We start from the raw sequence: 22,287 nt of genomic DNA, 5'->3' as shown, positions 1-22,287 counted from the left end.
GAGCCAAATACATTTGATGAAAGATTTGTTCAGGACAGCGCTTCGCTGCTGCCACAGCCTGAGGACAAGGACAGACTGCAGCGTGTCATCTGCTCTGCTGAGAGGGTGATTGGCTGCAATCTGTCATCCCTCCAGGAACTGCACGCCTCCAGGGCCCTGAAGGGCAAGAATCGTGGCTGACCCTTCCCACCCTTATCACAAACTCTTTGAACCACTTCTATCCGGTCAGAGGCTGCGGTCCATCAGGACCAAAACCTCTAGGCACAAAAATGGTTTCTTTAAGACTGCAACTGGAATCATCAACAAAGCAAGTGACCCCCACCAACACTGTCTAGCTTGTAGATTTTTTTGGGTTGCACTGTATTGTTTTATATCACTTTGGTATTGTATTTTGCACTATCCTATCTTGTTCTTACACAATGTTTATTATAATAATTATAATAATTATAATAATTATTGTCATGCACCAATAGACTAAGGCAAATTCCTTGTAGATGCAAACCTACTGGCTCTTATTTTATTTTTTATAGTACTTATTTAAAAATGACTGTGCACATCTATCAACATTTCTGTTCCCACATCAATGTAAATGTGCCAGAGTTAACTACTGACCTAATTTTCATCTGTAGTCCCATGGCAGGTCAACAAATTAGAGGCAAGCCCCACAATACAATACAACACAATACCATACAATGAAATGCAAAGGTAACAAAATAAAATCAGAATATGAAGAAACGTGGTATATTCTCTTAATACGAGGTCCATTGCAGCTTTATTGTATTGCACTATAATTCTTAACAACCTTCATGTGTTCTAGCCTTTTTCTCGACTCATATCCTCGGGGCCCACCAGTCATTCCAGTGTTGGAATACATCAAATTGAAATGGCTAGAAGGCTACGGGGAATGGGTAAAGGAATTCTGTTAGCCTACCTCACACACCTTATTCAGCGTAGCATTTTAAGAATAAGGAACAAACCAAACTAGGAACTGTTAACTTAAGGAGTTTAACATGTGAGCAAAGCAGATGTCCTGAGTCAGCATTCCTTTGTCCCTGAGTCAATAAAGATAGTAGATGTTTGTCTTGGAAGTCAGTGAGCCTACAGTTTGTAACGTGATCCTAGGAGGACACAGGAACACCCAAAAATAGCCCCACGTCCGAGGTGGGCAGAACATCAGTTGACCGTTTGTGACCATGTTTGTATTCCTTGTATGCTAATTTGTTTGTCATGTGATTCCTGGTCTGAAGCCAGGATATAAGCTCGCCACCTCGTAAGAGAAAGTAGTAATGCTGAAGATTTGACCCCGTGTAAAAGGCTTGCTCAATAAATTGATGATTCAACGTTTTTGGCCTCCTTGAAGTCCTGTTCCACAACAAGATTGTGCGTTTGATTGTGATTTGTTGAGAGGGGTCAGGGAATAATTTTTACAGCTCACTTATCTGGCCCCCGGGTGATTACTGTTTTACTGCTTCCCTCTGGATTATGTAAAGAGTGGGTCGTATGCCCACCTCCCTTTTTCTCTCTAAAGCGCATTGTGTTGCCTCTGGGTATGAAATGTGCTATACAAATAAAGCTTTGATTGATTGATTGATTGATTTGAAATACACTGCACTAACATCAATTGTACATCCTTACATGTGCTTGCTAGGGTACCATCCAGTGACCTATTGTGATGTAACCACCAAAAATGTGAAGTGTGTTTGACGTTGCAAAGAATAGATGGGGGGGGGGGTAGTTTGAGACACAGTTATGGTACCCTATAGTACATATCTACATCAAAGCAATGTTCTGCCCTTGCAAATGTGAGCGATTAAGTAGAGAACAAAAGGTGCCTGACCAAAGTTTCCAGATTCACAGAAACCCTGATCCAAGTGGTCAGTCCACTGAACAAGGTACGGTGTGCTGCACGCGTGCTCTATCTCTGAAGTGTGAGCCTACAGTTTAGTGATCAATGAAGCAATGTAGGGTTACTGTTAGCTATGTTTAAATATTGACAGAGTTTTTCAAAAGTTTATTTTTCCCCTCTCACTGCCCCCCTCCTTTTCTCTATCTGTGTGTGTGTGTGTGTGTTTCTGGGGGTAGCCTGCACATTTGACCCTAGCCTAGAGGAAACCTTCATGACCAAGGTCATTAAGTACCAACCTCTCCTGAATACCATCTCAGAGCGAGGGTCATGCAGACTACTTGTATTCATATTTGGCAGCCTAGGACACACACACAGGTTGGTCGTAAGAGGGTTCCAACGACTGGGAATGACCAAAAAGGCCTTGCAATATTGCTCTGTCTCTGCTGAATAGTAGGCCTACATAGGCCAACTTGTACCCTTGAAAGATGTGTGAAAAAGAAAGTTACACCGCAGGTCCATGAATAGTGATTGGAGAGAGAGGGGGGGGGGGGCAGACAGACAGACAAACAGGTAGACAGACAGGTAGACAGACAGGTAGACAGATAGACATGCATGATTTGGAGCACTGAGTCCATCTGCTGGTGTATAAGCAGAACTACTTCACAAACCCGTGTATTCAACCACCACGACTCTAGATGTCGCTGTGCCTAAACTTGCAAGTGTTTCCCTGACAAATCGGAGTTAGTCGTTTGTCTTTTGCTGTCATCGCTGTGTTTACACATTTCTGGGATGTTAGAAGGTGCTGTTGGTAGGAGTTGGAAGTGCTGTAGCTGGTTTCGCTTTATGTATCGCATCATGAAGGAATGGTCGTGGGTAAAATGATGTGGTGAGTGAGTCTCTAGATTCCTAACAGGAGTCAGTTTGCTTTCTCAAGAGGACAGCTTTGCTGCAGGCAATCTTCGATAGAGGGACATGTCAGCAGTAGTGGAGACCGATCCGTCCACCCTAGGCGGTGCCTCTGTCTCGGAGGTGGGCATGGACTGGGATGAGGCTCAGCTAAGAAAGTATCACTTCCAAACCAAACCAATACCAAGACTATCCCATACGGACCCCAGAGCTGAGATACTCATAAACAACGAGGTAAACATTTAATCATTCCCGCACTGTTCTTGTAGAATGGCAACAGCGACCCAGCCGACCCTCGCTGGGGATAAACTAACACGTTATTATGGACGGGAAAGGGATGCATTCAAAAAATGTCATTGCAAACCTGGCAAAGAATGCTAGCATCTAAGAAACCGAGTAGCATTAATAAACTAGCTAGTTAACGTTAGCACTAGCCCAAAACGTTTATTTCGAGTTTCTGATCGATTCTGGTAGGCTACTAGCTTTCTAGTTTATCGTGGGACAAAATAGATTCTTAAAATCGAATTAGAAATGGTTCATCTTCAAGCTATGTGAATGTATGCCTGTGTGAAAGCGAAAGTTGATCGGGTCTCGAACATTGTTACTAGACTATGGTAAATGGTCATTCACCCATTCACACACCAATGGCAGCAGCTGCCATGCGAGGTGCTCGTCTGCTCATTGGGAGTCATTTAATTTGGGGTTCGGTTTCTTGCCCAAGGACACTTCGACATGTGGACAGGAGGAGCCGGGATTCGAACCGCCGACCCGCTCTACCTCCTGAGCTACAGCCGCCCCACTAGCAGCCACATACAAGCTGGTGTTCTTAAGAGTTGGCCTACCTCCTCAGGATAACCTTCCACCCATTATTACACTACAAGTCTCTCTGAAATACTCAAATCTGATATGACAATCACGCGTTCTGGTGAATTTCTCGATAATTCACCGGCAACAAGCAATATTCACCAGCGCTCTGAGAATTTGCTCTGATTTCAGAACGCACTATTTTCAATCGCAAAAAGAAGAGCCTGACAGGGCGTTGGGAACGCTGAGGTGAAGTCATACCACCTGGCATGGGAACAGCAGCTCTCAGGATCGCAAGGCCCTACAGAGAGTGGTACGGTAAGCTAAACGGACCCTGGAGGGGCCACTCCCCCACCTTGAACACACCTGCTCCAAAAGATGCAAGACCGAGGCCAACAGGATCCTGAGAGACCCCAGCCACCCAGGCAACGGACTGTTCTCTCTGCTATGGTCAGGGAAAATATATCGCACACACAGGGCGAGCATGGAGAGACACAGGAAGAGCTTCTTTCCGCAAGCCATCCGGCTCCTGAATGACTCTACCTAATGTATAGTGCCACTATACACAGAGGAGCAGGAGGCCTTGTCTACAACCCCCCGGGTTATTTATTTATTTATTATTTATTCATATCCTATAGCATGTACATAATCCATCTTATACTGTATAGAAAGAGTACTTATGTGTTATTAGTGTTAATTTGTAAGCTTTGTAATGTCATTTGTAAATTTGTAACTTGTAATTTGGAATAGAGTATTATAGTTGATCTGTATCAAGCATAATCTTGGAGCTAGCAGCAACATTCCACTATGACTGCACACCGTACATTACATGTGACGAAAAGGAATCTAAAATCTTTTGTATAGACGAAGTGCAAGGTGCTCTAAGTGTCAAGAGATCATTTGTTGGTCCAGGGGGAGTGGGGTGGTGGTGGTAGGCCAAATGGGCGTTCGGAGGGGGCAGGGGAGTGGGATTGAGAGGCCGGTCCATCAGAACAGAACAGTCGCGGGGGAGGGTTAACTGTCCAGGCAGAGGGGTGGGGGTTGGGGGGATAATGGGTTGTGGGGTGGGGGGGGGGTGTCTTCACTGTCAGTCTACTGCAGCTGTTGGCTGTTGAGCTTGTGGGAAAGAAGCTGTTATGGAACCTCTCCTTTCTGGTCCTGATGCTCAGCCATCTTCCGTCTCTCCGACGAGATGGTGAGAACAGGTGGTAGTGGGGGTGGTTGGTGTCTTTTGTGATGGAGATGGCCTTCTTGCGGCAGCATTGGTTGTAGAGATCCTTGATGGGTGGGAGCTCCACACCGATGATCTTCTGCACTGTCTTCACTACCCTATGGGTGGTATACCTGTCGTGGGCGGGGGTGTTGCCGTACCAGGCTGTGAGGCCTCCAGTCAGGATTCTCTCCATGACGCTGCGGTAGAAGTTCAAAAGTGTTTGTGTGCTCATGCTCCATCTCCACAGACACCTTAGAAAGTAGAGGCGTTATTGTGCCTTCTTTAGGATGGCCTCTGTGCTGTGTGTCCAGGACAGGTCATCAGAGATCTGCATCCTCACCCTCTCCACTTCCCCCTGATTGATGATAATGGGGCGGGTGGCTTTTTCTCCCTCTCCTAAAGTCCAGTCATCTCCTTGTCTTGCTAGGTTTCATTGTCTTGACCCCATATAAAAACATTGCACACAAAATAGTCTGTACACATACTGTATATACTCATCGCACACCATATTGTATATTGTATTTTTCACTGCTCATTTGCACTGCCCTGTCTTTGCACTGTCCCGTCTTGTCCCTGCACCCTACCTAATGTTGGCACCTAACAATTGACCAAAACAAATTCCTAGTAGGCTATGTGTAAAAAAACAACAACCTGGATAATACAACTGATTCAATGACAATGAAAGTGCTTTAGAAATAAAATTAATTCTTCTTCTTCTTCTTATTTATATTAAGCAACTGCATGCACAACTTCATTAAATACATTTTAGTCATGCCATCAATAGTATTGTAACTTATTATTAATGTATTATCAGGCTATTATTAGTCTTAATAATTGCATGTTTTCATGGACATGATTAAATTAAATATGAATTTCCAGTTGCCATTAGCCCTGCAAATTGCGACCCAGTTACCCACCGTTTTCCCTAAAGAGACATATCCTTGTCCACATTTGTACATGTAGGCCCTGTGAATGTAGGCCCTGTGAATGTAGGCCCTGTGAATGTAGGCCTGTGAATGTAGGCCCTGTGAGGCGTGGTGAAATGGACATCGCAGTATCGTAGGCTGTACTGACCTGACGTGAACTAGCAATGAACTCGAAAGGCTTTGTGATGGACGAGGCTAGGTTGGATGTTCAATGCAGGACCGCAGGAGGAAGGATGTGTTGTTGTGGCTGTTTGTCAGCAATGTGCTGCCTGCGGCACCTCCTCCTCCCTCCAGTGTTGCCAACTCCTCTGTCAGAAGTAGCCTAGCTGTTGGCTCTCCCAAAAGTAGCTAGATGACCTAATAAACTAGGCCTACTAATTAGCATAATATTCACTTCTTAAAGAGGCAAAATTAATTGAAAAGGCTGGCCAGGTAGTTTACATACCATACGTTATAGTTACATTGCCATATAACTATAACGTTATTTTTTTCCCTTTCTTTTTTTACAGAGGCCTATGTAGTGGCCTAATGGATGTAGACCTATACACACTATGTGCTGCGGGGCTGTTATCTGGTCAGACTGACCGAGTGAGTGAGTGGTCAGGAGGAGACGGCAGCATCATACTCGGCTCTGGAGCTCAGTTGTAACGTGAACCACGGGACGAGATATGTTGCTTTTGCAGAGCTTTGTCAACACAATCATTCCCCAAATGACCAGAAAAACTCGGTAGATTTGTCGCTAGTCGCTTTTGACTAATTAAGTTGCCAAGGAGAATACAAACTCGCCTGATATAGCGATAAAGTCGCCGTGTTTGCCCTTCAAATGAATGCACGCATAATGCGTTTTGCAGTCGCGGTAGTTTGGCTGCGCTATTTAGAACTCACAACTAGTATGCTTACTAGGCTACCGTCTGATATAGTACACAACTGACCGAGTATGCGTTGCGCTGTTTGAAGTCAACCCTGGGGTATTTGTTTGTTTGAAGTCAACCCTGGGGTATTTGTTTGTTTGAAGTCAACCCTGGGGTATTTGTTTGTTTGAAGTCAACCCTGGGGTATTTGTTTGTTTGAAGTCAACCCTGGGGTATTTGTTTGTTTGAAGTCAACACTGGGGTATTTGTTTGTTTGAAGTCAACCCTGGGGTATTTGTTTGTTTGAAGTCAACCCTGGGGTATTTGTTTGAAGTCAACCCTGGGGTATTTGTTTGAAGTCAACCCTGGGGTATTTGTTTGTTTGAAGTCAACCCTGGGGTATTTGTTTGTTTGAAGTCAACCCTGGGGTATTTGTTTGTTTGAAGTCAACCCTGGGGTATTTGTTTGAAGTCAATCCTGGGGTATTTGTTTGAAGTCAACCCTGGGGTATTTGTTTGTTTGAAGTCAACCCTGGGGTATTTGTTTGTTTGAAGTCAACCCTGGGGTATTTGTTTGAAGTCAACCCTGGGGTATTTGTTTGAAGTCAACCCTGGGGTATTTGTTTGAAGTCAACCCTGGGGTATTTGTTTGAAGTCAACCCTGGGGTATTTGTTTGAAGTCAACCCTGGGGTATTTGTTTGAAGTCAACCCTGGGGTATTTGTTTGAAGTCAACCCTGGGGTATTTGTTTGAAGTCAACCCTGGGGTATTTGTTTGAAGTCAACCCTGGGGTATTTGTTTGAAGTCAACCCTGGGGTATTTGTTTGAAGTCAACCCTGGGGTATTTGATTGTTTGCTTCCGCCCTGTTCACGAGCACTTTTGAATGAAACCGCAAAGTGCGCTGAGCGGTGCGGCAGTAGGAGCGGCAGTAGGAGCGGCAGTAGGAGCGGCAGTAGGAGCGGCAGCCCCGCTCATAGCACACGTCCCTTCAGTCACGTAGCACTGGAGTCCAGAGACCATCAACCCGCTGCCTTGCCAGCAAACGACCTGCTCATACTCAGGCGCTTCCAATTATTAAAAACAGTTGTCTTTATTTACTACGAGCAAAAACAAGTCTTTTCCCGTAAAGGTACCCATATTTACTACAACGGGAATTATAAGTCTTACCCTTTGATTCATGAGTAAAACAAAACATCCTATTCATGGGTCAAATTACTATACTTGCAGTACAGTTGTGCGTTCATTAGCATGAGGGGAAGTGCATCCACATGAAGCATATCATTTTTCTGTTTTTAGGAGCCTGTGATTCTGACAGACACAGATCTAGTGTGTCCGGCCCTGAAGTGGGACCTGTGCTACCTTCAGGAAAACATTGGGAGTGGAGACTTCTCAGTTTACACCGCTGAAAACCACAAATTCCTATACTATGACGAGAAGAAAATGGCCAACTTTGAGAATTTTGTCCCCAAGTCTCGACGAACGGAAATGAAATTCCCAGAATTTGTGGACAAAATGCGTAGATTGGAGGAACTAGGAGGAGAGAGGTAAACTGTTGTTGTTGTTGTAAACTGTTGCTGTTGATGTATGAACCAAACTCATCTGTTATGAATTTATTCAAGATTATTATATTGCTTTTTCATTTGGGGGGTATAATTTAATTGAGGTGTTTGTCCTTTGTGTGCTAAGTAATGGACAGGGATGAAGGAAAGGAAGTGAGCAGCAGAATGACTTCTAATTTATAGAGGAGGATTTGGGGAACAACTGGAGTCCAACCTCACATTGCCTAGTCACTCACTCATATCACTTACTGAGCTCTGCCCACACCCATTACAGATCATATCCACGTAGATCCACATGTGCATTACCCTGTCTGTTTAGAAAGAAATGCATGGTTGTTGACTGGAAATGCTCATTCTGTAATGCAAAATGTGCTTTAGGCTATAGTATGCTTAACTAGTTTGAATGTCTGTGTGTGCACTCTGCCAGGGTGTACCTGCAGCAGACACTGAACGACACGGTGGGGAGGAGGATTGTGGAGGACTTCCTGGGCTTCAACTGGAACTGGATCAACAGTCAGCAAGCCAAGCGCAGCTGGGGACAGCTGACCTCCAACCTGCTGCTCATAGGCATGGAGGGTATGGGACTGTGCATCATCAGCTGTTTGTCAGTGTCATGTTGTCATTGCAACTGTGCCCCCGTTTTTTTTAACAGTATATCATATTTTGGTGTATTGCACTGTATTTTGTATTTGCCCTTTTTTGTATTGCATTTGCACTGTCACGTCTTGAACTGTCCTGTCCTGCACCCTGTCCTGTGTCGTCTGCAACAGCGTATGCCTTTACCCTAGACAAACTCCTAGTGTGTGTGTACCATATACTGTACATGGCCATTAAAACAGATGTTGAATCTCAGAGTGAAGGAATGGTTTGTTGGAGTGATGCGCCGGGGATGGGGAGGTGAGAGTAACGCCACACTCTTTGTTTTTGGTGTCCTTCCCCTCGTGGCAGGCAACGTGACGCCCGCTCACTACGACGAGCAGCAGAACTTCTTTGCCCAGATCAAAGGGCACAAAAGGTGCATCCTGTTTCCCCCTGACCAGTTTGGGTGTCTTTACCCCTTTCCTGTCCATCACCCCTGTGACAGACAGAGCCAGGTAAGCCTATCCCGTCAGAGAACAGCAAACACCGCCCTGAAATACTGTACAGAATGGGGGATTAGCCACTTACGTTACATCAGTCATTTAGCAGACGCTTGTATCTGAAGCAACTTAAAGTGCTTGTAGTCAGATGTACTTCTATACAAGTGTATCTTCATTCCAAACAAGTGACTAAGAACTTAATATAGTGGCAAAGTACAAGAACAGCTAAATGCAAATAAATAGGTGCTTAAGAGGAAAGGTCAGGGTAGTACTTCATCCACTTGACTTAAATGACATAGCATAATATTCAGTAATACCTGTAGTAATTGTTGCAATTATCATCAACTTAAAGTCGCACTGAAATGAAAAAAGCATTCTGTCCCATTTTGGTTCACATAATTGGTCATAGTGTTCACCTATTCAACGATGTATGCCCAAAAAATTGCAAAATTCTACTTTTGTAGTAATCTTATATCAAAGTATATAATTTTTTACTTCCTGGAAAACGGTAGGTCACGTGCAATGACGACAACAGGTACCTTCGATTTTAGGCCAATAATCTCAGACATCCAGCCGTCAATCAACGCTATCCTATCGAATCTGTCTAAAGTTCTTAAAACCCGTCCACTTGTCAATGTTCCAATCAAATTCCTCTAAACATATGTCCCACCCTCATAGCTTGTTTGTGTCGGAAATACGTGAAATTATGGAAGTTAGATGATCTCAAACGTCTGTTTCAGTGCGACTTTAAGCTAAAAATATAACTCACTTTTCTCAAGTGAAGAGATGGAGCTGAGCTATGTTTATCTAACGGCAAGTTTGCTTTTGACATTTGTAGGTTGATTTTGAGAACCCTGATTATGGAAGGTTTCCCAATTTCAAAAAGGTGGTGGGCTATGAGACTGTGGTGGGCCCGGGAGAGGTGCTCTACATCCCCATGTACTGGTAAGAAGTGCTTTTGAGTGTTCCACTGAGAGATAGTGTGACTGTTCATTAATGATGAAATCATGTGACATTTTGTATGTCATTTGATCATTTGTATGGACTTAATGCCACCAGACAGGTTCCTTAGCTAGGGATCTGTCCTACCCAGGTTCCTTAGCTAGGGATCTGTCCTACCCAGGTTCCTTAGCTAGGGATCTGTCCTACCCAGGTTCCTTAGCTAGGGATCTGTCCTACCCAGGTTCCTTAGCTAGGGATCTGTCCTACCCAGGTTCCTTAGCTAGGGATCTGTCCTACCCAGGTTCCTTAGCTAGGGATCTTGGCGAAGGGACAGTTTTTCCTACGAGTGTTTCCCAGACTAACCCTTAGTGGGCATCTTAAGATGCATTGTAAGGTACATCGTTAGTGGAGCTGTCCCTTGTTGATGATGTTTTCAAGCATTCTCATAATCATTTTGATTTTACCCCAATTTAATATTAACAAAAAGGTAGTCTACTAAAGCACATCTGCTAATCTATTTAAGAGTCAAGGCAAGACCATGTGATAGTTCCAATTCATACATTATAGTCTACAAAATATAAAATAAAGAACATTTTTGGGACCTATAATCCTAGTCTGGGACTTCTTGAAAGCCCAGGAAAAAAACGATAATGATGATAGCTGATGATGATGATTATGATAGGTAAATGGGTGACTGATTTTGTTCAACCGGTGTTCTGAAAAGTTGTTATAGAGTCTACTGCCTCAGGATGACCTACCATTATGTTATGTTCAATTCATGGGTAGATATCCTGTCAGGTAGGCACTTTGAAATTTCCCACACGACAGGATATGCTACCTATGAATTAAACACAATATTGTTGTAATGCAGCCATGATGTATACACAAAGCACGGAGCGCCTCGCTAAGGGACAGCTAACGATGGGCTCAGACCGCCCTTAGGAAAGTATCCCTTAAGTAAGGTATACCTTAGCTAAGAAGCGTCTGGGAAACAGCGCGTCAGCTCAAGGGAGAGCCTTCAGAAGGTACATCCTAAGCTCAATTTACCATGTACCTTCGGACACACTTTTTCCCAGAGCCTCCTTAGCCAAGGTATACCTTAGTCTAAGAAGGCTCTGGGAAACGATGCGCCACCTAGAGGGAGAGCTTATGACATATCTCACGATGAACGTAGCGATACGATGGTTTTGAAACGCGCCCCTGTCCTCTCCGCACATAAATGCTAGAGAGCAGTAGTTCCACCGTGACTAAGGTGAAACCTAACTCGCTAGACCGTGGCCCGACATGACCGACAGACCTCCGGCTGCCTGCCAGGACCAACTGCCATATCCCAGCATGCCTCACTGCAGGAGCCGAGCCAGAACTTTCTTTTCCACGCCACCGGCTCCCCTCTGCTGAAGCCAGTGGAGGGAGAAATAATGCCAAGCAGCTGTTTAATGCTACAAACTCCTCCAGCCCCCTCTACCCCAGGCTGCCTGTAGGCTTACGTCTACTCTGCTGGCTCTCACACACGCGCACACACATATATACACACACACACACTCTTTCTCTCTCTCTCTCTCTCTCTCTCTGTGTCTTCCTCGCTGCTACTGTTGAGGTATATTTCAACTCCGACTGTGGCCAGAGATTCTGCTTTGTCGGCTGTTGCCTGGGGCATTACTGTACAAATAAAACCTTGCTTGGAGAGAAACTGAATGTTTTATTTTTATTTTTTATTTCAGGTGGCATCACATTGAATCCCTATTGAGTGGCGGAGTGACGATCACGGTTAACTTCTGGTACAAGGTGAGCACACCGCATTCATAAGTGTAAGTGTTCTGTATTGGTCTTCATTCTCACTTTGCTGATTTGTAATTCCTCCAGGGTGCCCCCACGCCCAAGAGGATAGAGTACCCTCTTAGATCCCACCAGAAGGTGGCCATCATGAGGAACATCGAGAAGATGCTGGGGGAGGCCCTAGGAGACCCACAAGAAGTAAGCATTTACAGTACTTATATATATACTAAATAAATAAATAAAGTAATAAATACTACTGTTGTTATACGGGGACGCTGTAAGTAGAACATGCTCTCTTCCATTTCTAGAACATCTCTAGGAGTTGGATTCCATGGCTCCTCCATTTTTAGGCCATCTTTTGGGAATAGCTACACGCATGGCATCCCAGTGGCAAGCTGACCCTCAATGCAACCCAATTAAGAGGGAATATTTATGGCTTACCTGATTTAGTACAGTGATGGGGGATATGTGGTACAAAGACGAGGGCACTAGAGGAGAATGTTCAAATACAGTATCAGCTAACATCAGTAAGTGTCTTTATACTGTGTCTTAATAAAGGTCTAATGAGGGTGTTTATTTATGATCGGCAGGTGGGTCCTTTGCTACACATGATGATGGAGGGGCGATACGACCAGGGATTCAGCTAGTCTCCTTTTGAAAACAGTTGCCATACTGCTGTTGAATGTGTGTTTGTGTGTGTGTACACAGACCTGGACTGTGGAGCTACCACTGCATGGCAATATTGGGTCACCTTTGAAAGACTGCAAATCTTCCATACTGCTTTGATTTGGCTGGTTACTGCTTATTGGAGATTAGAGGAAAGACAGTAGTGACTCACGGAGTGTCCTTATGCTGGGAATGCGTACTGGGTATTAAATACACATTCTCAGAAGAGTCAGGATGCTTTTATTGGGAGTGAGGTTATCCCCACAGCAGTGATGTCACCAAACAATTGCCACCCAAACAGCCTAAAGCACCTCAACTAGAGTAGTTACCCAGATCACTGGTGCAGGTATTAAGTCTGTTAATGGTCAATGTTGGCTTTGGAAGTAGATACAGTATAAGCTGATCCTTGATCCATGGTTTGGGGCAACTTCTCTTTCAAGCACTTTCTACCACTAATGGGTGTGTTTGGTGGGTTGGCACATCCAACTAGAATGAATATATAGACCTACTCCCTGCCTGTCAGTACACACTTGAGCTATAATGTGGAATACCCGCTACCGTTTGTTGTATAATTTTAAGCTGAAAAGTAGTCATTTGTTTGGCCTCACACAGATGTAAAGATGACAGTTATTTCCGTTTTATTTGGCTGATCAATCTATTTAAGTTTTGCATTTGTTGTACGACTTGTTTGGGAAATGTATCCCCCCAACAAACACCGAAGAAACGTGTTGGTTTGATTTTAATTGAATGTTTTGATTTAAGTAACATCTGTTTGTGTTGATCATTGCTGAGTTGTATTGATTTGCTAAATACAAAGTGACAGTGTATTACTCTAAATGGTACCCCCCCCCCTCCCCCAGGCAGGACTTGAAAGTACTAACGCAAATATTTCAATCTCAACCACACATTGTATTTAGGACAGACAACTGACTTGGAGTAATAACCCTGAAAAATAATATCTCACAAGATTTACTCTAAAAACCTTGTTAATTCATGGTAATACTGTACTGTATTTAATGCTAAGCACATTGCATTGCACATGCTAGCTAGTGGTAATATATATGGTAAAGGGGGATATGGACAGAGCTTTGGATATAACATGACCACTGGTAGATGACTGGTTTATCTTAGAGCATGCTCCACTGGCAGTATTGTCCAGCCTGGTGCTTGAAGCTCCCATTTAACAGCTACATAATTAAATTAAATGGTGTTTTACCCCATGCATGTCTTGTTCCAGGTCACTCTTGCATATTGTGCTTTGGTTTCCAGTCATACGGTCTGCTGTTGTTGACAGCTACAGGCAGTGAGTCACTCCATTCTACTAAACGTGGCTAACGTTATGCTCTCTACATTATATCTAGATCTGAATTTTACATAACAACATTTACAAATCTTTGGCAATTTAGACATTTGAGTTGTTTGTAAATTTACAGAGATTGTAGACTGTTAAATAACATCCCTATGGAATGCACTTATGTACAATCCCCTATTGCTATTGTTAAAGCAATACATCGCGATATTTGGACCTTTACAAACATGTCTGGTGCTAATTCTCCAATTGGATTTACTAAAAGTAAGCTGAATCGTCCAAACAGTCTACTCAGAAAGATAATACATTGACATTTATTACCTTTTAATAAAAAGGATATAAAGGCTCGCGCCGCCGGACGCAGCATTCAGTCGAAGTGCGCATGCGCAATGTTGTGCTTAAACAACACAGTAGTAGCTAACTATTCCGGCGTCTATGGATATCATGCGTTTTATACATGGATGTATTAATAGAACTGGATACAGCCACTCCATTCACTGGCCGCTATCAACAATGAAGCCCTATTGAACCGCGCCATCTTGGCAAATTTGTAGTCATTTGACTATTTCCGGTGACTTTTGACTTGCGCAGTTGTGCTTTTCTGGCCTTCCGGTGACTTTTGACTTGCGCAGTTGAGCTTCTCTGGCCGACGCGCGTCCACGAAAAAGTTCACATTTATCTGAAATGTAGACGCACGTTCCCGGCTCTCTCGGCTCTCCCCGCTTTGATTTAGCAATGAAAACCGGCTTGCATATTAACCTGTTTTTGTCAAATATATCAATTGGAGAAATTATTTTTTCATCCAGGCATCTTAGTTTTAACAGGTTAAATATAACTGAACATGTTTCGTTTGCTAGTAGAAGGTATTCATTCCGTTCGCGATAACGTTATTGCAGCCAGGCTAAATTCCTCCAGGGAGCCAGTGACCAGCGAGTTGAAGAGCTTCACTCCCCGCCAGCAGGAGCTTTGGCCGCGGCTACCGCATCTCGGATAACCCGCTGAGTTTGTGGCTGCTATTTCACATTCGCCCTTGATCAATCCCAATACCGATCCATGGTAATAATGAATCAATCGTTCAGATCAGATCGGCAGTGCTGCATGCATGTTACAACATCATTGTTAGCTTTATTAACATAACCATAGCCTACATTTATCTCTCTAACGTTAGGCTATCCATCTTACACCAGTCGGCCATTCGATAGCTGGAAGCGGTCAACGCCAACGTTGACTGAAAACACCCAAACTCAGTGTATCGTTTCATCTTCATGCTACACATCAACTCCTTTACATTGTATGTGAATAAATTCCTGTTATTCTAAAAATATCCCATTTCTGTCCATTCCTGGAAAAGGCTAATAATTGCTGTCAAATGATCACTCCAGTTTATCACCGTATCCCACTACCATTTCAACTATGCACAGGAGGTTGTCTTGTGGTCATTTTCATTAAAAAATGATTAGCCTGATCAGTTTGTTGTATGTATTAAGCCCTTTTTGAGCGGTATGCTTGTATTAATAGCTTATAGCTTGCCATACTCACCAACCTTGGGACCTCAGAAATAGGGAGCATTTCCAAACCAAATTGCGGGGGGGGGGGGCATTAAAAGCATTACAAATTAGACATTAAAAGCATTAAAACGAAATGTGAAACATTATATATATATATATATATATGTGTGTATGGAGCAATTGTTTTTAATGTCCGACTTTTGTCTGTGCTGTTCAGTAAATGTGCATCTGTCCTAATTTATTGTAGCCTATCTACTACACAACCTAGTTCAAATTTATGAATCTCCCGCGGAAGTCAGGAGGGTTGGCAAGTAGGCTATGGTCACTGCTCCCCAGTAAAATTGAATAATTGAGGGGTTACTTACAGTACAAAAAAGTACAGCATTTGTAGAACTCGGATGATACTACATAAATTGCCATGCGAAGCCAGAGACTTGCTTGTAGACGACAAGACTGCTGTAACCATTCAAATGTGGAGGCTACACTGCATTGAAGGTGGGTTGGCTTACTTGACACAGAACACAGAAAACGGACACCACAAAAAAGGGCTTAAAGCAGGTCCTAAACCGCAGCAGGTCTGGTTGAGGTGTGAACTGGTCTCCTAAAAATGGCTTGAGCTGTGAGGATTAGAGGAGGCACACTGCTTCTGTTATTACATTTCAATAATAGAATATGACACACAAAACACAAACCACATACATACACACATACACAAAGGCCCGTCTTGGTTTAAAGCCCACTCACCAACGTCAAGGTGCAAGCCTATCGAGTGGGAACACGAGACTAATCACGAACAGGACAAACTCAGACGGGACAACACAGCATACAAATAATCAAGGAATATGTATGTTGTCATGCTGTTTCACATTTCGTTTTAATGCTTTTAATGTCTAATTTGTAATGCTTTTAATGCCCCCCCCCCCCGCAATTTGGTTTGGAAATGCTCCCTATTTCTGAGGTCCCAAGGTTGGTGAGTATGGCAAGCTATAAGCTATTAATACAAGCATACCGCTCAAAAAGGGCTTAATACATACAACAAACTGATCAGGCTAATCATTTTTTAATGAAAATGACCACAAGACAACCTCCTGTGCATAGTTGAAATGGTAGTGGGATACGGTGATAAACTGGAGTGATCATTTGACAGCAATTATTAGCCTTTTCCAGGAATGGACAGAAATGGGATATTTTTAGAATAACAGGAATTTATTCACATACAATGTAAAGGAGTTGATGTGTAGCATGAAGATGAAACGATACACTGAGTTTGGGTGTTTTCAGTCAACGTTGGCGTTGACCGCTTCCAGCTATCGAATGGCCGACTGGTGTAAGATGGATAGCCTAACGTTAGAGAGATAAATGTAGGCTATGGTTATGTTAATAAAGCTAACAATGATGTTGTAACATGCATGCAGCACTGCCGATCTGATCTGAACGATTGATTCATTATTACCATGGATCGGTATTGGGATTGATCAAGGGCGAATGTGAAATAGCAGCCACGAACTCAGCGGGTTATCCGAGATGCGGTAGCCGCGGCCAAAGCTCCTGCTGGCGGGGAGTGAAGCTCTTCAACTCGCTGGTCACTGGCTCCCTGGAGGAATTTAGCCTGGCTGCAATAACGTTATCGCGAACGGAATGAATACCATCTACTAGCAAACGAAACATGTTCAGTTATATTTAACCTGTTAAAACTAAGATGCCTGGATGAAAAAATAATTTCTCCAATTGATATATTTGACAAAAACAGGTTAATATGCAAGCCGGTTTTCATTGCTAAATCAAAGCGGGGAGAGCCGAGAGAGCCGGGAACGTGCGTCTACATTTCAGATAAATGTGAACTTTTTCGTGGACGCGCGTCGGCCAGAGAAGCTCAACTGCGCAAGTCAAAAGTCACCGGAAATAGCCAAATGACTACAAATCTAGCCAAGATGGCGCGGTTCAATAGGCCTTCACTTTAGATTTCGAATCCTGGGGGCTTGGCTTTATAGCTCAATGATATCATGGCGGAGGTGAGAAAACCGAAGCGAAACATCACAGAGGAGGCCAGAAAAAAATGACAATCTGATAAAGTTACGACAGTACGACAGTGCACTTACTCGCAGAGCCTGTGGGGGCGCAGTTCTGAGAAAACGCTATGTATTGCTTTAAGAGATTAGAATTTGTGGAGATATTTAAAAGATAAGGACACTGAATTTCATGTTTAGCCCTATTCGTGGCTTCCCTGGCATGTATCTGAATAGTACAGGTTAAAATATTTCTGTTTTGTGCAGTAGACCTACATAGTTTTGTGTCAATATCGCTGTAAACCTCCGTGGAATTCGGATTCGGATGAATTTCGCGGAGGTTTACAGCGTGAAGGGATGGCTGTTGTATGTTCGGTGAAATTAGTACTGTTTACAAGTTACTGTTGTTTCGAAATGCAGAGGCGAAAGGACCTATGGTGTTTACAGGACGACTTCAGAGCTTGGTAAGCATAAACCATGTAATTCCTGAATCATACTTTTTAGAGTTTTTCGAGTGTGCCCCATGAGTGTGCCCATAGCTAGCAACGAGCCGAGTACTGCACAAAACAAAAATATTTTAACCTGTACTAGTCAGATACATGCCAGGGAAGCCAGGAATAGGGCTTAACATGATAGCTCAATGATAGCTCATAATAGCTCATTGACACTGGTTGTTTTTGCCAATATGTCATATTTGTCATTATCATTAAATGGTAAATGGACTGCACTTATGGTGAGTTCGTTTGTGGTCGGAGGTGGCAAGTCGCAAGTGGCAAAATACCTACCTCCGACCTGTGTGCATTCAGCTATATACCATTATATCACAGTTACCTACAGTAGTTATATCTATATACCATTATATCACAGTTACCTAGTTATATCTAGTGCATTCGAGCAACTGGGGGCTGAGAAACATATCCGAATTTGCGACGAGGAAGTGCGAGTTCATGCGGTGTTTTATTTAATCATTCCTAGTAGCAAGTCGCAGTTTACCACCTCCCAGCAAGGTGCTAACCTGCACATTGGGAGCAATTTGGGGTTAGGTGTCTTGCTCAAGGACACTTCGACATGTGGACAGTCGGAGCTGGGATTCGAACCACTGACCCTTCGATCATTGAACGACCCGCTCTACCAACTGAGCTACAGCCGCCCCCAAAGTAAAGTAATAACAGATCCAGATACTGTACTGTCTGTATGTAATATCCCACCAATTAAATGTTGTGTCCCAGACCTGGATTTTGCCTGAGATGACTGGTCTTGGTCTGGCTCAAGGTCTGGCCTAGCAGTGTTGGGGAAATGGTGTCAGTGTGTATGCAAGTACACAAATTAAATTTTGTTTTGAAGCAATGTGTCTCTGAAGATATATTCTCCTTTGGGAAGGAATGCCCTTTGGTTTGTTAGGTATGGGAGAGAAAGCATTTCAGCCATCAGTGCTTATCTCATGTTTTATATTAACTGTTAATCTATGAGTGTGTTGGTTATATATTAAGATGGCATTTAACTACTAGTTCTTCAGTAAAACCAACTGTTATTACAGTTAGGTCTGAGAGGTATGATTGCTCTTGGTATATCTGTTGAACCTAGCACCTGTACTGTATATGCTTGGTACTAGTGTGCCTGTTATGGCATTGCACTAGCAGCTGGAAGAAGGATTTTCATTTCAGGTTTTTATTTGCATCAAAGCAGCTTTGAAAGCAACACCTTGACATGGTTTCATGAAGACTTGTCTAGGTCAGTACATTGGTTGGTGTCTTTTTGTAAGACATAATATAGCATACTTGTTCTCAGTTCCTGACCTGCACATGTTTGGGTGTGTGCTGGGTATGAATGACTGCTGAAAGATGACATCTTGTTGTGCAAGTGGCTTTGAAATAAAATCTTTAAACTCTTGTTGATATGATTTAAATAAGAGAATGTTGAAGAAACATACTGTAGCCTACATTTCTACTTCAGAATGCTAACTACTGCTACTGCATTATAATGCAACCTAGCCTGGGTCCAGACTCCGCCCACTCCACTGGAGTTGATCGATACCTGAAGATCTCAACGGAGTGTAACGAATTGACAATTCTGTCTTTTATCAGTTGAACCTAATGTTACATTAAATTAACTTTTTGTGTGGAGTTAAGTACGGACAACACATCTAGAAAAAGGTGTAGTATTTATTAAAAATAGTTTAGCAACAACAAATGATAACTTTTTTCTGTTTTCAAAGCAAAGCTTAAATATGGTAATACGGGGGAAATGTGAATGCAGAACTAGGCATGAGATTCCATTGAGGAGATTTACCTTTACTATAATAATGGACAAAACGGTCATACAACAGCAACCAAATACAGAATACCCATTTATCTATGACAACAGCAACTTGAGGGTGTCATTCCTCCATCCAAAAAAGGAATTCTGTGATAATCATGCCACCAAACAAAACAACTGCATCTATATTTCACTTTATAGTGGTTATTAAAGACTAAATAGCAGATATCTGGTTAAATAAAAATCTAAATTCACAATCAATGAATTATATAAATTGAAAATGACACCAACATAATTCACGAGCAAAGCAGAAATGGTGAACATGATACAAACTGAGTGGTGATGCAAGTTATAAACATCCATGAGATTAGTTTAAAGGTGATATCGATAACATATGTATATAGAAAAAAAAGCTTGTGAGCGTAGTATTACGACTCCTGACACATGATACCTCGTTATTGGCTCACAAGCTTTGTTAAAGTTGGGGGGGGGGCACAATTATTTTTATTTTATTTTTTTAAAGCTGTTGATTTGATTTGTCTCTACATAAACATGTCATCTGCATCACCTTAACTTCAAAAGGTGACTTTTGTTTATTTAAACCAACCCTCTGAGCACCTAAATGGATCTTTCACTATACAACCTTAACATTCAGAAACATATCCTTTAAAATCTAGACATCTATATATAAAAAATAAAGAACATGCAATTTAATACTTAATATTGATTTTCAACTATTGAGTTAAAGCCACCTTGTGAGGTCACATTGTATCTGTATTATTCAAACACAGTAGTAGTGACTTTAAATTCTACACATAAAATATATTTCAAGATGGAGGACTTGTGAATAAAAGCATTCAAAACAATTGAGTGAGCTAGTTGAACTAAAATGATGGCCAGATCAACCCTGTCAGTGCATTCAACAAAGTATACAACATACAGTACTGAAAACTGTTTTGCAACTCTTGATATTGCATGTATGGTTCAGCACAGAACGAGCAACCTCCACTTTCAATTATAGACAGAAAGTATATTTCAAGATGGAGGACTTATAACTTATGACTTATAATATAAGCAATCAAAATAATTGAGTGAGCTAGTTGAACTAAAATAATGGCCAGATCAATGGAAAGAACCCTGTCAGTGCATTGAGCAAAGTATTAAAAGTACAGTACTGAGGGTTGCAACTCTCAACTTCACTGTAGTCAGACCTGCTGAGATTGTTTTCCCCGACCCCTTTCCCCTCAAAAGACTGTGCCTTTTGCCAGGTCGTCATTCTAAATAAGAAACTGTTCTTAATGTCTTACCTGGTAAAATAAATAGGTTTAATAAATAAAAAATAAAAAGATGGTGAAAAGAGAAAGTGTAAACTAAATGGAGTATCGCTATAGCGTAAATATTTACTAATCATCCATTAGCATGAGGCTAATCACTCATAACCATTAACAAAACACTTGTTTAACCTTAATGATCTACACATGGTTTATACATAGCTTATTAAGGGTTGTTATTAAGTGTTAACCGAATATAACGTGTAGTGGTATTTCAAGTTTCATGGGCATGTTATTTTACACGTTATTTTACCTATGGACATAAGCAATGATGCCAGAGGCTCACTGCAGAGGACATGTATTTAAACAAGGCAGAAAATAGTCACACATTTAAAAAAATAAGAAGCATAATACACTTTTCCTTAAGTGGAGAAAATCGAAATTCCATGCCCAAACTCACTCCACAACGCTGCTTCCCTACAACAATCATTCATTCGACCTGTCATCTTCTCCATGTACAGTACATATCTCTACTTCTATATTCTTCATGTTGTTAACCTGCATCCACCTGTACCTCCCTGTCTGCCTGTCAATCCTGTCTTTGCAAATAGAAAATTAAAACAAATAATTAAAAACAATCAAAAAGTGGATAAAATCTTGACCCGATGTCAGACAATACTTAAAAAAGACAACAATAAACTCATCTGCTGCCAGTCATCAATGGAATCGGTATTTACGTGCAGGCTTGATGCTGACGTAAGTCTTCTTCATCTCCTCCGTCTCCTCCTTCTTGACCATGTGGTACCGCTCCCCTTTGGTGGTCACCACCTGGTTGCTGTGGTAACGGACTAGCTTTTTGGGGGCCTGCGGAAATCAAATCAGATTGTCTGAATTAGTCCTGCAAACGGTTAGATTTCTGAGATGTGGGCAGATTATCGGGAGCCGACGCTTACCTCTTTGGGAGCAACGGGCCGGTGAGTTTTCTTATCATCCTCACTGTCCACATGCATGTACCTGGGGCGGCATTCCAATCATAAAACAATCACAATCTAGCATGGAGACGTGAAGAAGAAGGCTTTATTTCTCATACAGCACACCCCAACACACGTGCAATGGGCGACACACAGAAACGCGTACGCACACACGCATGCATTTAGGGTCGCGGATTTAATGTTCTCTGCGCTTAACCCATCCCTTCGTCCTTCCACCGAGGGCAGCTGGGAGCAGACAAGGGGCCTGCATGAGCACATACCTATAGCTACGAGCTATTTCCCCCCGAGCTACGTGCCTGCTACATGCTGTTGTTAGTACACAATCCACAACACAACACAATTGTTGTTACTACAACAATCCTCCCACCTAAGCACTT

The 22,287-nt window shown here is 42.5% G+C and overlaps 2 protein-coding genes across 2 annotated transcripts in view; one reads left to right on the top strand and one right to left on the bottom strand.

Moving 5' to 3' along the window:
* Positions 1–2,663: 2,663 nt before the first annotated feature.
* On the top strand, positions 2,664–13,706 carry hif1an (hypoxia inducible factor 1 subunit alpha inhibitor). The gene is made up of 8 exons (XM_084458563.1): positions 2,664–2,986; positions 7,843–8,090; positions 8,533–8,681; positions 9,054–9,199; positions 10,023–10,129; positions 11,848–11,911; positions 11,990–12,100; positions 12,493–13,706. Exons 1-8 carry the CDS (start codon positions 2,819–2,821, stop codon positions 12,547–12,549), a joined length of 1,050 nt encoding a protein of 349 aa, XP_084314689.1. The 5' UTR covers positions 2,664–2,818; the 3' UTR covers positions 12,550–13,706.
* A 7,487-nt stretch (positions 13,707–21,193) lies between these two features.
* Positions 21,194–22,287, bottom strand: part of cuedc2 (CUE domain containing 2) — a 3,994-nt gene continuing 2,900 nt past the window's right edge. Inside the window, exons 8-9 of the mRNA XM_084458620.1 lie at positions 21,872–21,932; positions 21,194–21,782 (exon numbers count right to left, since the gene is read on the bottom strand). Of these exons, the coding sequence (XP_084314746.1) occupies positions 21,636–21,782; positions 21,872–21,932 (208 nt within the window). The 3' untranslated portion in view covers positions 21,194–21,635. The remainder of the gene's footprint in view (positions 21,783–21,871; positions 21,933–22,287) is intronic.

This window comes from Borostomias antarcticus (genome assembly GCF_949987555.1).
Source record: "Borostomias antarcticus genome assembly, chromosome: 25".
Taxonomy (NCBI): Eukaryota; Metazoa; Chordata; class Actinopteri; order Stomiiformes; family Stomiidae; genus Borostomias; species Borostomias antarcticus.
The sequence above is the reverse complement of the archived record's forward strand: the minus strand, read 5'-3'. Positions and strand labels throughout refer to the sequence as shown.